At 45.2% G+C, this 14,989-nt stretch overlaps 1 protein-coding gene across 2 annotated transcripts in view; it reads right to left on the minus strand.

The window, feature by feature from the left end:
- Nucleotides 1-299: 299 nt before the first annotated feature.
- The window catches only part of jarid2b (jumonji and AT-rich interaction domain containing 2b), a 62,034-nt gene continuing 47,344 nt past the window's right edge, over nt 300-14,989 (minus strand). For both annotated transcript variants that reach the window (XM_089023373.1, XM_089023374.1), the window contains exons 5-19: nt 13,490-13,747; nt 12,646-12,836; nt 10,431-11,751; nt 9,529-9,749; nt 8,876-9,181; nt 7,922-8,014; nt 7,705-7,823; nt 7,540-7,610; nt 6,518-6,632; nt 6,330-6,435; nt 6,050-6,232; nt 5,098-5,228; nt 4,803-4,971; nt 3,698-3,805; nt 300-3,561 (exon numbers count right to left, since the gene is read on the minus strand). In XM_089023373.1, the coding sequence (XP_088879499.1) occupies nt 3,346-3,561; nt 3,698-3,805; nt 4,803-4,971; nt 5,098-5,228; nt 6,050-6,232; nt 6,330-6,435; nt 6,518-6,632; nt 7,540-7,610; nt 7,705-7,823; nt 7,922-8,014; nt 8,876-9,181; nt 9,529-9,749; nt 10,431-11,751; nt 12,646-12,836; nt 13,490-13,747 (3,608 nt within the window). In that variant the 3' untranslated portion in view covers nt 300-3,345. The remainder of the gene's footprint in view (nt 3,562-3,697; nt 3,806-4,802; nt 4,972-5,097; nt 5,229-6,049; nt 6,233-6,329; nt 6,436-6,517; nt 6,633-7,539; nt 7,611-7,704; nt 7,824-7,921; nt 8,015-8,875; nt 9,182-9,528; nt 9,750-10,430; nt 11,752-12,645; nt 12,837-13,489; nt 13,748-14,989) is intronic.

The raw sequence follows: 14,989 nt of genomic DNA on the forward strand, positions 1-14,989 counted from the left end.
AATAAGAAAAATAGGCACATGATGACTTTGGTTCAAAGAGACAAGTTTTTTTTATTGAACCTGAAGTACAAACAAATTGCAAAAAGTAAAAAAGAAAAAGAAAAGTCACCAACATGAGAGTCCGGAGCAATAAATTAAGAGCCTGGCTGTTTGTCAGTGACCACATCCAGACTTTTGTATCAAAAAGCAAAGCTAGTTAAGGCCATCAACCTTGACGCTCACGGTCATTAGTTTTATTATTTCGCCACTGAAAACGCTCACGTCGGTTGGCGTTTTCTGCCTTAAATCGTCCGAAAAGAGTTTCTCAGTCTTCTGCGAGGGTGTGGATGATGACCAACAACAAACAAACAAACAAACAAAAAATAGGATCCAGGATGTAAAAGCAGTTTCTTTCTCAGTGCAACAAGTGGAGAGCTACAACAACCTTATTTTTTTTTTCTCTGTGTGAAATTTTCACACACGAGGAAAAACAAAAAATCTCACCTGCCGTTTTTCCCCCTTTTTCTTAAAAAAAAGTAAAGCTAAAGGAAGAAAACTAGGCTGAGGGGGGGGCGGGGCTTAGGAATGGGAAGTCATCTTATGTTTAGCGATATAAGCAGCACTTAAACAATTTTTTTTTTACATATGGGAGCGACCCTGTCGTCAGCGCGCATCGATGAAGAAAGGGAATTGTAAGGCTTTTTCTTCATCACCATCATCAGTCATCATCATCATCATCATCATCACCCCTTTTTCCCGGTGGGCTCAAGTATGTAAAAGACATTTACAGGATTATGTACACATACACACACCCCCAAATAAAATAAAATAAAATAAAAATCCCAAGGTGGGTTGGAGGGGAGAAATCACTCAATTTAATAAAGAAAAAAATAAAATAAATAAAAAAACATTTCACATTTGACACTAGTGGCTCTACTTGATAACATGTAAAAAAAAAAAAAAAAAAGAAAAGACAAATATATAAAAAAAAAAATGATACGAATTGAAGTCAGATGAAGGACTGGAAGAAAGATGGAATGTTAACATCAGAGATGAAAGTGGACTTTCCGGAAAATTCCGGAATTTAGATATGAACGTGTTCCTAATTTAAATATTGTCCTCAATCAGGGGTGTCAAACTCTGGCAACATTGTAGTTACAGTTTCCTCTCGGGGGCCATTTTGAATTACGGGAAACCATGACCATTTTTAATGCCCTCCACATAGAGAGTGCACAACAAATAACGACTTGTCACATTTCAAGTCAAAAATAATGACTGTTTTTGTGGTTTCAACCGGCAGTACATTATGCAGCTAAAAGCTAGCAACCACTCATTTGACGACAATGAGGTGAACATCTTTGCGAAAGAAAATAGATGCTTTGAAAGGGGAGTAAAAGAAGCGATTTACTTAAAACAGAAAAATCCTTCACTAAATCGCCATGGTGGGGTGAGGTTGATTTTGGATCATTCGTACAATAAACTGCTTAGGCAACATAGGCTTAGTTATGCTGATGAGGTGATAACAGAGCAATCAGGCCAGTCATAGACCTCATACTCAGGTAAGACAATAGAAGTAATCAGTGGAGCCGCTGGGATTAGTCCTCTGCTCCCCCCACCCTGAGAGCAGGGACCTATCTAGCAGAGTCCCGCACCGCCATGTCCGGACAGCAGGGATATATATATATATAGGGCCGAAACTACCAGTTAGCCTTTAGTTTGCTGACGAAGCTTCTTGGATAAGAAGCGAAACGTCCGACGCCTTCCAAGAAGTACAGATGACGGCTGAAGAAACATTTTCAGCGATTACAGATGACAATTTGACATTTTGGTTGGGACTTTAGCAAGCATCATCAGTTTGGTTTGCTTTCGCGGGTCGAAAAAAATGAGGTGATGGGCCAGATTTGGCCCCCGGGCCTTGACTTGAACACCTGCGGTTTAGATCAAATCATTAATCTGTGACGTCGGTTGCGTCGCCGCCGATTGCTTGAAAATTGGTTGTTTGTTCAATGTCGTCAACTAATATCCAGATTCATTTTAGGCACATTTTCCCTCCATTTTTAAAGGACAACCGACACCATTTTTTTGTTTCCTAACTGACATCAGAAAAAAACGTTTTATAGCATTTAAAATAGCCAAAACACGCAGGATGATATTTTAGTCGCAAAACACCAATAAAAATGACTTCAAGTGTCCCAAAACTGCCACAAAATGAGCTCGAAACTGGTGAAATTGAGTAAGTCCCGCCCACTTGTTTGTGACGTCACGCCAGGATACTCCTTCACAGACTGCCTTGCTCCAGAATCAAAACAATGACTTCAGAGAGTTCAGATTCGGAGAAGGTTCTTTCTTGTTACTCATCCAGTTATGAATATGATTCAAATAGTTCTGAAGAGGAAATCATACATGTTTGCAATCGATTCAAGAAGTCCTTCCGTATCAATTTGAGCCGTCAGGACTCCAATGTAGCGTCCCAGAAAATGCACAAGATGGCGCACAACCTCTGTTGGAAATGGGCTGATTTGTCTGCTGGGAATTTGTGTCAACTACTATCAAATAGTAGTCTTGGTGCAACACACAATGATTCACCATGCCGTTATTGATGTGTTTTCCTTCTAATTTCGCCATCAACACAGTGTTTTCAGACCAAACAAAGTACCCAAAATGCATTGTGTGTCGCTTTCTCGGTCAGGGGCGTTCCCTCCGTGACGTCACGTCAGGCATCGTCATCAACTGGAAAACAAGACTTCCTGCATATTCAGCGCTAGTCTTAAAAGCTAAAATATAGCGACATGCGGTGGAAAGTTTGCGCTCAGTAGAAGTGAGTGTGATGATGGATTATTAAATGATGGACGCAAGTTGTCCAGAGGTGTCGGTTGTCCTTTAAGGAACTTTTATGATCATTTTAAAATTTCCGGGAAAATCCAAAGGACTTTCATCCCTGTAACATGATTGCACGTCTCCAACCAAGTGAGAGGAAAAAAAAAAAAAAGCTTTTCCGCCATGTTAGCACAGGAGTGTAGCTTACGTCACACTTTAGTTATCGGCTAGAAACAGCACCAAAAAAACAAAAACAAAAAAAAAATTGCTCGCTCTGAGGCACACCTTTTGTTTTTTTGCACTCAAACCCCACCAAAAAAAAGTTAAAAAAAAAAAAGAGGCAGGAGGTGAAAGACGGAAAAAAAACAAAAACAGCAATAGAATTGTCTTTCAAGTTTTCCGCTACCATAGCGCCCCCTCTCGGCCGTTCCTCCCCAAGGATTTTCAAAGTAAGACTGCGTCGTCGCGTCGGGAACAACTTTGGCGAGGCGGAAGAAAAGCAAAATGGCGCCACCTGCGTTTGGTGGTGGTGGCAAGTGCAAAAAGCGCTCAAGACACGGCGGCCGCCTTGGCCAGGAGGCCGGACGGCAGGCGGCCCAGCGACACCTCCATGGCGCGTCGCTTGCCGCCGCCGCCGCCGCGCTTGGCCGGCGAATCTTGGGCGGGACTTACGGGGCGGCGGCAGGCCTCCGTTGCCGTGGCACCCCCGCCGCTCTTCAACATGGCGCGCCCGCACACCTGGTTGACCAGGTTGTTGATTTGCTCCTAAATGAACACACGCAAAATGAAGCTTTTGTGACTTTTGGACAACAAGGTGGACATTTCGCCAGTAATGCTCGTCAAGTGATTTTAACAACACACGGAAGTTATTGAAATGATTTTTTTTGGGGGTGGGGCTGACCTCATCGTATCTGTACATCATCTTGAGGCCCCGGCACGATTTGTGCTTCTCCACGTAGCGCAGCGCGCACTCGAGGCAGAACACCACGTTGTCCGTTTCCTGCACCACCTGCAAAAATTCACATTGAGTTCACATCCTTGAAAAGTGTTCACTCTTAATGACGTGAAAAATATTGCGTCAAAATGTCAATATTCTTGTTTTTTTTTTTTTTTTTTATTCGTGACCATAATGTTTCCATGTCAAGTTTTATTTGCATTTCAGCTGTTATTGGCATTGAAAGATGAGGGTTTTTTTTAAATATATACATGTTACATTTATATTTTTCCCCCATTTTTTTTGTTTTGTTCATCAATCAGCCTTAATTTTTTGTCATTTGTCTTTAAATTAAATTGTTTGTGAAATTAATTAAATTAACTAGTTTGTGATCACACTTTTTGTTTTCATTTTAAATATTCATAATGCTAATTTTGTAGTCATAAAAATATTTGCTTAGTGCAGACTTTCTTTTTACTGTCATTTTTAATTTTGTGATGTTAATTTATTAATATATTATAATATATTATTATATAATATACTCAATGAATTTATTCATCGAATATATTATAATAGATTAATAGATTAATTAATAATGTACAATTTTGCTATATAATTTATTAATATAATATATTATAATAGAATATATTAGATTAATTTATTATAATAATATATTATATGTTAATATATTAATTAATAATGTATTAATTTTGTTATATAATTTTGTATAAGCAGGGCTTTCTCATTAAAAAAAAGAAGAAGAAAAAAACAAAACAGTTTGTTTTCATTCTAATTTTGCAGTCAAAAAAAGTATTTGCTTGGTTCTGATGTGCTTTTTAATTTAATGTATTTTTTTATTTATACCACCTTGCGTGTTTTGGGTGTTTTAGACACTATAAAACGTTTTTCTGTGTCGGTTGTCCTTTAACAGTGCTCTCAAAAACCAAAAACAAACAAGTCACATAATATGAACATATTTTGTGAGGCGATTATTTGATGTTGGATTGAGGTGAAACTAAAAGCAAGAAACTGCGTGCGTGCGTGCGTGAAGAAAGTAGCGGTAGCGGCTGACCATGGAGAGGTAGCAGAGGTGGTGGCAGATTTGGCAACGTCTCTCGGAGGATTCGAGCGCCGTCCACTTGCCGCGTGGCTTCTTGCGGCCGTCGTCGTGAGCGCCGTAGCGGGCCGCCGAGTGCAGGCCGGCCGTGAACAGCTCCTCGCGCTGGCGCATCTCCAAATTCCTAACGGCGTTTAGGAACATTTTACTGGCGTTGTATCATTTAGCAGAAGAAAAAAAATTGCTCTGAAGATGAAATTATTTCTGGGAAGTTACTTGGATTGCGATTCGGGGGCGGAGCCTTGCTCACCTGAGATCTTTGAGGAGGGCGGCGATGGTGGCGAGCAGAAGGCCGTTGTCCCGCTTGGACTCGGCCGTGGCTATCTGGTAGAGCAGCTTCTCCATGGAGAAGGGCTTGGCGATGCGCCGGCACTTGAGGTCCTGTTGGGGTCAAAGAGCAAATCACTCAACTGTTGAGTTTTGAGAGGTGCTAATAAATCAAATGTAGTATTATTATTTTTAATAAAAAAACAAAACCCGAACAAATTCGGCAATGGCACTCCACGTCATGCTTTTCAATTCCAGAATAAATTCGGGAATGACAGTGAATGAATGAGTTCATGAATAAGTAGTTTTTAAATTTGAAGTCAAAAACAACTTATTGTGATATACAGACAACAATTTGAAATTTCGGTTCAGACTTTAGCAAACGTCATGGAACTTGACATGCTTGATTTGCTTTCGCGGGCCAAATAAAATGATGTAGCGGGCCAGATTTGGCCCTCGGGCCTTGACTTTGACACCGGTGGATTAAAAACAGCTCATCTTTCAAACAAATTCAAGTGGTTGACTTTTAATTTTGACCTGAAGGGGGCAGACCTGGATAGCATTGGCCGCTTTTTGAGATTTGAGAGGAAAGGAGCTTGCAGTTGTTGGCCAAAAGTTGCAACTTTTTTGGGACTGGGCTAAACATTACTTTGTACACTTCAATCTTATCTTTCACTTTTCATAAAAATAAAATTAAAAAAACGCATTGTTTCAGTGGAAACTTGGAACTAGACCACTATCATACTGCAGTTTAGTTTTTTTGGTCAGGATGTTACTACAGTAGAACTGAATAATATATAGATGGGTGTCCAAACAATATTACTGGCATGAACATCACCAAGAAAACTTTAAATCACTCTCAAGGAAAATAAAATAAACTAGTAGTCAGTCAGTGGCTTAAAGTCACATGATATTTTTTTTTATTGAATAAAAACCTTGGCGGCCTGGTAGCCCATCTTGATCCAGTGCAGCGTAGCAAAATGCACCGTCTCGGACACGCTGTAGCCGCAGCACACTTTGGACACAAAGGTGCCCGGAAAGCAGACCACAAACTGACCGCTGCGCTGAACCGTGCGGTGCACGCGGATGCCCTCCCGGCTGAGCACCTCCGGAGAGATCTAAAAGCAGCAGCAACAAACACGTGTCCAGTCTTATTCATCAACATTGAACCAATTGAATTTGTGGCCATCCACACACACACACACACACACACACCATGACGTTCTTCTCAAGCATTTCCAGTCCGGGCGTCCCGTTGGCCTGCAGCAGTGTGTGGACCACTTTGTCCAGTTTGGACTTCTCCTCAGCAGGGACACAATACCTGAAAGGACGCATTGGCACCTTTTTAAATGCTTTTTTTTCCCCCTCTTAAATATGCTTTGCATGATGTGCGGCCAGCCTACCAAATGCAATCAGCACCAGTGTGAAGGTAATCGATGTATGGAAGGCGATTTTGGTCTCGAGACCAGCATGAGGTAGAAAAGACCATGCCGATGTTCAGCCAGGGAATGGTCACCCCTGCGGGCAACCAAAGTCATCATTGATCATATATATATATACACATATATGTCAGTGATACATTGGTTTACAAACTTAAGTATGTGTAAGGCGAAAAGTGTGTATTCCAAACATTAATTTCCTATAGGAAACTATTCAAATGAGAATAATCCGTCCCAGGTCCCCATAAAACACAATTTTCAACTAAATAAGCCTTAAAACTACACAAAACATACCTTATTTTTGTATAACAAATGTGCTATTGTGTTGTAATTAAAGAAATAAACTGTACTATATAATAAAGTCGTTTTATTTACCTTTGTGATGGTCGTTGATGGCTTGATGGAATGGATATGTTTATTCATGTGTTTATCTGGAAATATATATATTTTATTTGTGTATATATTTGTTTTTTATGTATTTATTTCTTTGCTTATGTATGTGTTTATTTATATGTATAACCTCCGGGTTGAGCGAATACTGGCGCGTGTGGCTGCCGCTACTCACACGCAGAAAAAAATATCCTGTGACTGTAAAAAAAAAAAAAAAAAAAAAACGTTGGGTTGTACATCTTGGAAGTTGTGATATTGCAACAGCAGAAACTTCATTCATAGCTGGTTCCCTTGCTTGTCTTTTCTTTACAAATTGTACAGATGGCTTGTGCGGGTTATTTGATTGATGGGATATTTTAACCTTGCAGTCTACACTCTGCCTTTGAATTATCAATAAAGTTGAAACGAGTTCACAAGTGTTTTCAATCCATTTTCTCACTTTTGATTTTTTTTTCCCCCACTTTTTTTTTTCAAGCTCTATCGTCATGTGCTCACAGCGAGCTAACAGCGTGCTCACAGCGTGCTAACAGCGTACAATAGCATATTGCGAGCACACAGTCTGGTTGGTGCTAAAGTTCGAAGGCTCGCCTTCTTACCGGGCACAGCACCCAAATGCCTCAGGATGGAGCCCGAATTATTGGGGAGGACTGTCAGGTTCCACCCGTGTCTGCACACAAGATGGCGCCACATAACCACATTACAAATTGTGCTCAGTGTTTTATGTGGTTCTTTTTTAGGGCAATGCGGGGGTGGTCACTCACTTGGCAAAGGGCTCCGACTTGCCGGTGGGAAAGCCGCTCCCGTGCGTGCTGGTGTCCACCTTACCGCACTGCACGGCCACGTGGCCGTCGCGTTGCTCCACGATACGCCAGTACTCTTGCTGTAGACGCAAGCGCGCATGGCACTTTTATTCTATTTTTCAAACAGCCACCAAAAAAATGGTTTGGTTGGCGATAAGATAAATATGACGATGCTAACCTCGACCTCGCTAGCAGCGGGCTCCTTGTTGAAGCACATGGTCATGGTGTTACGAGCGATCCGGAAGAAGTTGGTCAGCGACACCGACTTGCCCTGTGACAGTTTCACAGATGGTATGAACGCAAGAAATGCCGCAGAAGAAACCGCGCTGGAAAAAAAATTACACGCAAACGGGTCCGAATTACAACTGTGTGTGTGTGTGTGGGATAGGCATCTAGCACGTTAAGCGCTATGTTACGGCTTCAGCTGTTGTTAAAGCGCGATATAAATCAATACGTATTGTATTGTAGATAGTTATCCAGCTAACAAATTATCTATGGTTAGCTAGCTATCCCCCTTATCAATACCTAACTACCTAGCTACCTATCCCCCCTATCTGTAGCTCGCTAACGAATTATCTAGCTAGCTAGCTATCCCCTCTCTATAGCTAGCTAGCTATAATAATAATAATAATAGTAATACATTTCATTTTTAAGCGCCTTTCAAAACTCTCAAGGACGGACGGTCATGGGATAAGAACTTTTTTTACAGATAACTATCCGCCCTATCTATAGCTAGCTAGCTAGCTATCCCCCTCTCTGTAGCTAGTTTTCTTGCTGTTATATGCTTAGTCAACATGTGAGACTCGGGATACCCGTTTATCACCGAAGTTATTTACGACTTGAACATCCTGCACAGGAAGGTTTCAAATGTATCAGCTCGTGGAAAAGACAACGTTTTATTGCTTACAGCTGGTGGGGCTCAGAACGTTGCAGGGGCGTGGTATTCTAATCAAGAAAAACGATGTTATGTATCACTTTCATTTGCATGTACTCTCAATAAATAGCTTGGCAGAGGGCTGCAGAATTCAGACGTCTGTCATGAATGACTACGTTTCCCGCCGGCAGTAAAGACGATCTTTCTGGTTCCTCGTCTTCGTCCCCAGTGTCTGACTGTCATATCCCTGACACTAACCTTGCAAATACATTTATGCTGCTCGCCAAGGATGCTATCATCAGGATGCTCAGCGACACGTCGCCCATCCTCTCGTCCGCCATGTTTTTCCTGAGCGAAGAGGCGGCGCCGGCCCGCTTTGACCTGAGCCTCCAGATCTTTCAGATGCTGGTAGACGCCATTGCCGCCAGCGCCGCCTGCGCCCCCCACCGTGCCACCCGCCAGCCCGTTCTTGGGCTCGTAGCGAGGTAGCGCCGGTGCGGCCGAGTCCGCCAGACCTTCTAGCGGCCCGCGCCGCGCCTCCAGTTGACGCTTCTCCTGTAGTACCTATTGGAACAATGACAAGGCTGAATCGTTCTCTATTTGACTTTCAGTATTCCAGATACTCCCTTGCGGAAATGTGACGCTACGGAATTTGGTGTTGTTGTGAGTCGTGTGGAACGGATAGAGGTTGTTTTTCAGCATTTTTGGCCACAAAATAAATCAAGGAGGAGACTGTGCTGGGCGGCATTTTCGCAGCTCTGCTTTGTTCAGCAGAAATGTTGGTGCTGTTGGAAAGTAAATTTCTCCACTGCGAGACTAATAAAGGCTAATCCAATCCAATCCATACATAAAAAGCAAAACTCAGGGAGGTTTGTTGTTTCCGCCCGCAATTTGTCATCGTAAGCAATTACCTCGTCGTGCAGCCTAAGTCGCTCGTCGGCGCCCAGCGAATCGTACGCCAGCAAGTATTGCAGGTAAGCCTCCTGCAGCTTGGCCAGACGGTCCTGCGCCGACTTGGGGATGCGCAGCAGGTCTGCCAGCTTGTTCCACTTCTTCAGGTCCATCACCTGCTGCATGCCGCCCATGTCGTTCAGCACCTGAAACAAGCGCGCCAGGTCCACTTCGCAGCCGCCTGCGCCACACCAGCTGCGCGTTAGTATGCACGTCACATGCCCGAGGTTACGCAAACTGGCAATCAAACTTCATGCAACATTGCCTTTCATATAATAATCATAATAATAATAATAATGTGGGTGAGCAGCGGCAGCCACACGCGCCGGCGTTGACTCAACCCGGAAGTAACTCGGACAGAAAGCTAGCTAGCTAATAGACAGCTAACAGATAGCTAGCTAGGCCTTCACTCAACCCGGAAGTAACTCAGATAGAAAGCTTGCTAGCTAATAGACAGCTAACAGATAGCTAGCTAGGGCTTCACTCAACCCGGAAGTAACTCGGACAGAAAGCTAGCTAGCTAACAGACAGCTAACAGATAGCTAGCTAGGCCTTCACTCAACCCGGAAGTAACTCAGATAGAAAGCTAGCTAGCTAAAAGACAGCTAACAGATAGCTAGCACGGCCTTTACTCAACCTTTTGTGATGCGATGTAGGGAAAGATGCACGTCTGCTACAAGCTAAATGTTGAAAACAAACACAAAGTTGTCGCATCCATTGACCAAAAGAGATTGTCTCAGGCTAAAACGCTAAAAGCGAAGCGCGCTCATTCAGAAATATCTGATGTTTGTCGTGCACAAGCAAGAATTGTTTGGCCAAAGAAAGGCATCCAGCAGAGGGCGCCAACACGGCGGCGTCTCACCGATGACGGGCGGCTCGTCCATGCTAATGCCCTGAGATTTGAGGTGTTTTCGGATGCAGGCCAGTCGCTGAACGTTGGGACCCCAGCGCCGGCCCAGCATGTGGACCCTCTGCACGCTGGTGACGAAGCGCATCTCCTCGCTCAGCTTGCACTCGGGCCTCCAGTCGGGCGGCGGCACCACGCGGCACAGGCCGGCCGCCTCCGCCTGCTGCCGCGCGCCGTCCAGGTAGGCCAGGGGGTCCTGAAACTGGCGGGAATCGGGCAGGAAGACGGGCACCTCGCCCAGCGCCGCCCAGCCTTCCTGACGACTGCGCCGGGAGCCCCATTGCCACTCCTGCTCGCGTTCCTTCTGTCGCGCCAGCTCCTTCTCGCGCTCCCACTCCTTGTCGCGGTCGGCCAGGCGCCCCGTCGGCGAGGCCCCGGGCAGTCCCGACCGGTCGGCGAGCGGCGAGGCGGCCCGTCCGGGGTCTGAGGTAGCGCCGGAGTGATTGCGGCCGGACGACGGGGACGAAGCGGCGGCGCGGCCGTGAGACCTGCTCAACTGCCGCTGCGCTTGGCGGATCAACATCAGCTTGCCGGCCGACGCCCGTTTGGGCCGCTGGTTCAGCGACTCCGCTGCCGCGGAAGAGGATTGCTGCGCCAGGGGCGTGGATGACGGGAGGGCGGGCGGCTCCGTTTCGGGGGGCGGCGGCGGTTCCGAAAGGCGTCCGCTTGAGAGCGGGGTGGTGGGAGTGGCCGACCGCATGGAGCCCGCCTTCTTGCCGCTGCGCGTTTCCGGCGGCGGCTGCAGCTTGACCTTCTTGGACTCCTGCGCGCCTTTTAGCACGCTAGCCTCCACCGAGTGCAGCACCACCTCCAGGCGGCGTTTGGAATTGCGCAGACCTTCTCGCCCAGCGGGGAAGTCGCCCTCGTGTCCGTCGCCGTCCTCCCTGTGCCCGTTTAGCCTCCCGTTGAAGCGGGAGGCGGCCGCCGCCGCGGCTGCCGGGTCGCCCTCGCGCAGGCCCTTGGCGAGTAGCACCTGTTTGCGGGTTTTTGCGTTGCTGTGATCGGCCGTTGCTGCCGCTTTTCCTGAGTAGGTCAGCCTGTTGTCGGCTGTTGGCTGGCTGTGCTGATTGTGATCGTTGGCCGTGTCGCCGCCGCCGCCGCCGCCGAGTTTGGTTTTCTTGCCCAGTTCCCTCTGCTTGGCTTTGGTGTAAGTGATGTGGCCCTTGGAAACGCTGGCCGTGTACTTCACAGTTTTGGACGGCAGACACGAGTCGCGGGTCCCCCCGGCGGCCGCCTGCAAGGCGCTTAGACGGCTCAGTCCGTTCACTCTGGAGACCTGATGGAGGCCAAGACGGAGCGCGAGGTGAGGATGGGAGGGGTTAGCGTCACGGATGCACACGGGAAATTGTGTCGCCAGGAGAAATGGACCGCCATTCGCCATTTGGAGAATATAGCAACAAAATACAAAAAAAGTCGGTCATTCCAAAATGTCGCTTTGGATTTGACGACGTTTTAAAAATCACACGCGCACGCGGATTGCAAAGAAACAAAGTGTGTCAATTGAATAGGCTAGAGAACAAAAGGCATAGCGATGCGATTAACGCACGCCAACGCTTGCTTGTCGCGTAAAATTGCTCTTTGTTATTGAAAGGCAGTTGCGCGTCTATACGGATTTCATTCTTTTTCTTCATGTTGACTCCTACCAGGAAACAGCAATTACATTGAACGACTTTTTTTGTTATTTGCATTTGGAAATGCTTCATTTTGATCAAACCTAATGTCATGCTGTTATCGGACAGTGATGGAGACATCTGGTCAAAAATATTGAGGCATCACATTTCAGCCATATTGCACACGGTGTAAAAATGTTGCTGCTGTGGGCGGACTTTTGCTCTAGATTATGTATGTATGATGTCACACTTTTTTTGCTGAGCAAGATTGAAATTCCACCTTTCTTTTTGAGAGAGAGAGAGAGAGAGAGAGCAAGCTCGCTAGCTCTTTAAAATTGAAAGTGATAGGTGGCTAACTAATGTTCCTGCACTCAAGTACATCATTTGTGACAAAGAGAGAGATAGCGAGATAGCATAGCCATTCAAAACACTGACACACTATTATTTTGTGCAACGCAGACAGACGCAACGTCCAAAATCAAAACGGAGCATGAAGAAGGGCCACATGATTTCTTTTGTTCAACTCGCAAAATACGGACGGCGGCGCTTTGTGGTGCGACCTGCTTGCGAAGCTCCTCGGCGGCCCTCCTGATGGAAAGGCCTTTGGCGGCGCTGCTAGCATTAGCGGTAGCCATGGCCTGCAACATCCTGACGTGTTCGCGCGCCTCGGCCCGTTCGCTGCGTTCCCTCAGGAGCGGCGGCGGCGGCGCCGCTTTGGGCCGAAGGCTCTCCCGCAGGCCCGCTTTCAGCACTGCCCATGGATGACATCGGACAAAATGGCATCAGACGGAGGTACGTCATTTTTTTTCAATCCATGAAAAGTTACGATAAAAAACCGCAGCAGCGTTTTGCTATGAATCACAACACTCAAAAGGTCATTTTTTTTGGAAAGGATGAAGACGAATATTTGAAAACACAAATTGAATACTAGGAAAACAAAAACCAAAAAAAACATTCTTTTAATTCAAATGATGAAACGTAATATTTAAAAAAAACAAAAACTCTTTTTTCATTAAATTCAAGACTTGAAGAATAGTGATAGTAAAAATGGTACATTTAATCCTTAAAACATAGTGGAGTAATTAGAAAATATGTAACCCCATTTATTTATTTAGCTCTTTATTTATTAGTTTATTTACTTGTCTATCACCTTGTTTTGTATTTATTTACATAACTAGTTATTATTCTATTAATCAAGTCATCTATTATTTTATTTCATTTATTTATCTAATTATTAATTATTCAATCGAATAATCTATTACTCTATTGATTTGTTTATCTATTTGGTTTTAAATTTATTTATTTACGTATTGACATATCTATTAATCTATCAATCCATTAATCTATGTATTTGTTTGTTTGTTTATTTTGTGAGGAATCTCCTACGTGTTTTTCTTCTCTTACCGTGGCCATTAAGGGGTTGTCGCGCGAGGGGCTTGCCCTTGCGTGGCGTCGAGTGGCAAGAGGAGGTGGAGGATGAAGAGGAGGATGAGGATGAGGAGGGGGCGTGGCCACCACCGCCGCTCGGCAAAGTGTGCAAATGGCCGTAGCCGCCGGCGCTCCTCAGCTCCTCGTGGTCGTCGTCGTCCACCACCTCCGCGAGGTCCTCTTCCTCCTGAGAGCTTCCAAAGTAAGCCATGTGGTTGGGCAATGCCGGCGAACCTGCCCAAACAGGCACAAAGGCAAGAAGCTGAACGTCTGATTGGTTGAATTTCAGTGGTCACTTGTTGCCGGGCAGAATCTCTTTTTCTTTCCCTGCCAATTTGTGACTTATGTGGTTTCTCTTTGACGACCAATCACACGGTGGCTAAACAAAGGCAAGAGCGCATACACGCACGCACGTTGACCCAATCAGCTTCTTAATGACTGGCTTCATTAGCTAAACGCTTGTAATTTAGTGCGCTGACCCCCGGGGTCAATGGGTCAATGACAAACAGGCCACAGCGGCAGTCGAGGGGGGGGGGGCTTTAGTATAGTACGGAGGAGGCCTTATGACCACAATTTCATTGAATTTGTCTGAGAATGATTGTTGATTAACGCCAGGAGCATCCGGCTCTTCCAGCTCAGGAAATAGAAGATGTCGAGTCTTGTTAAGAAAAAAAACCTTGATGTATAACAGAGTATGAGACCAGCACATGGCTTTGATTATTTAGCATCATGCTAACACACTCTGTAAAAAGCTATAAGCGGCCTCACAATAGCATTGCTGCTGTACTGTTGGTTTTTTTTTTTTTTACTTTAACCATTTATAACATGACAAGCTGTCCAATTTAGTAACGGCTATTCCTTCAATATAAAGGAACTAGTACAAGAACAAATTGCACCAACGACAACTGTAAGAAGTCGACATTTTCAGACAAAAATCTAGCGCCCAAACAAAAACAGGAAAAAGCGGAGTAATAAAACCTTTTTGGACACACCTGCATGACAATTAACGGATATTTGGGGTACGGTCGATCATATTGGGTAATTCAATTGAAGTCCACATTGATTCATCGAAGGTGGGAGTTCCACTTAGCGGCCATTACCTCCCGACGCGCAAGCTAACAAGTCACAAAATGGCAGCCGCTCTTGGTTTCCGGTTTCCTGGAGCGTGTGCACAATGTGACTCGTGCGGTCTAACTTTATCGATTAATCAAAGGTGGGAGTTCATCTTCTCGGCCATTACCTCCATCTTGAACCCCACGCGCAAGCTAACGCTAACTCACAAAATGGCCGCCGTTCTTGCTCAAGGCATCTGGTTTCCGGTTTCCTGGATCGTATGTGCATCACCTCGGTGGAAAAGCGTGTTGACACTCATACCCGCTAGCGGCAGACGGCTAGCGACAGCCCAATTGGCACATCAACAACGTTGCGAACGGGACTTTGCAGTTACTCCCACATTGCGTCAGGACAAAAAAACAC

Source organism: Hippocampus bargibanti, linkage group LG20 (assembly GCF_051943395.1).
Source record: "Hippocampus bargibanti isolate YZ-2025 linkage group LG20, ASM5194339v1, whole genome shotgun sequence".
Lineage (NCBI taxonomy): Eukaryota > Metazoa > Chordata > Actinopteri > Syngnathiformes > Syngnathidae > Hippocampus > Hippocampus bargibanti.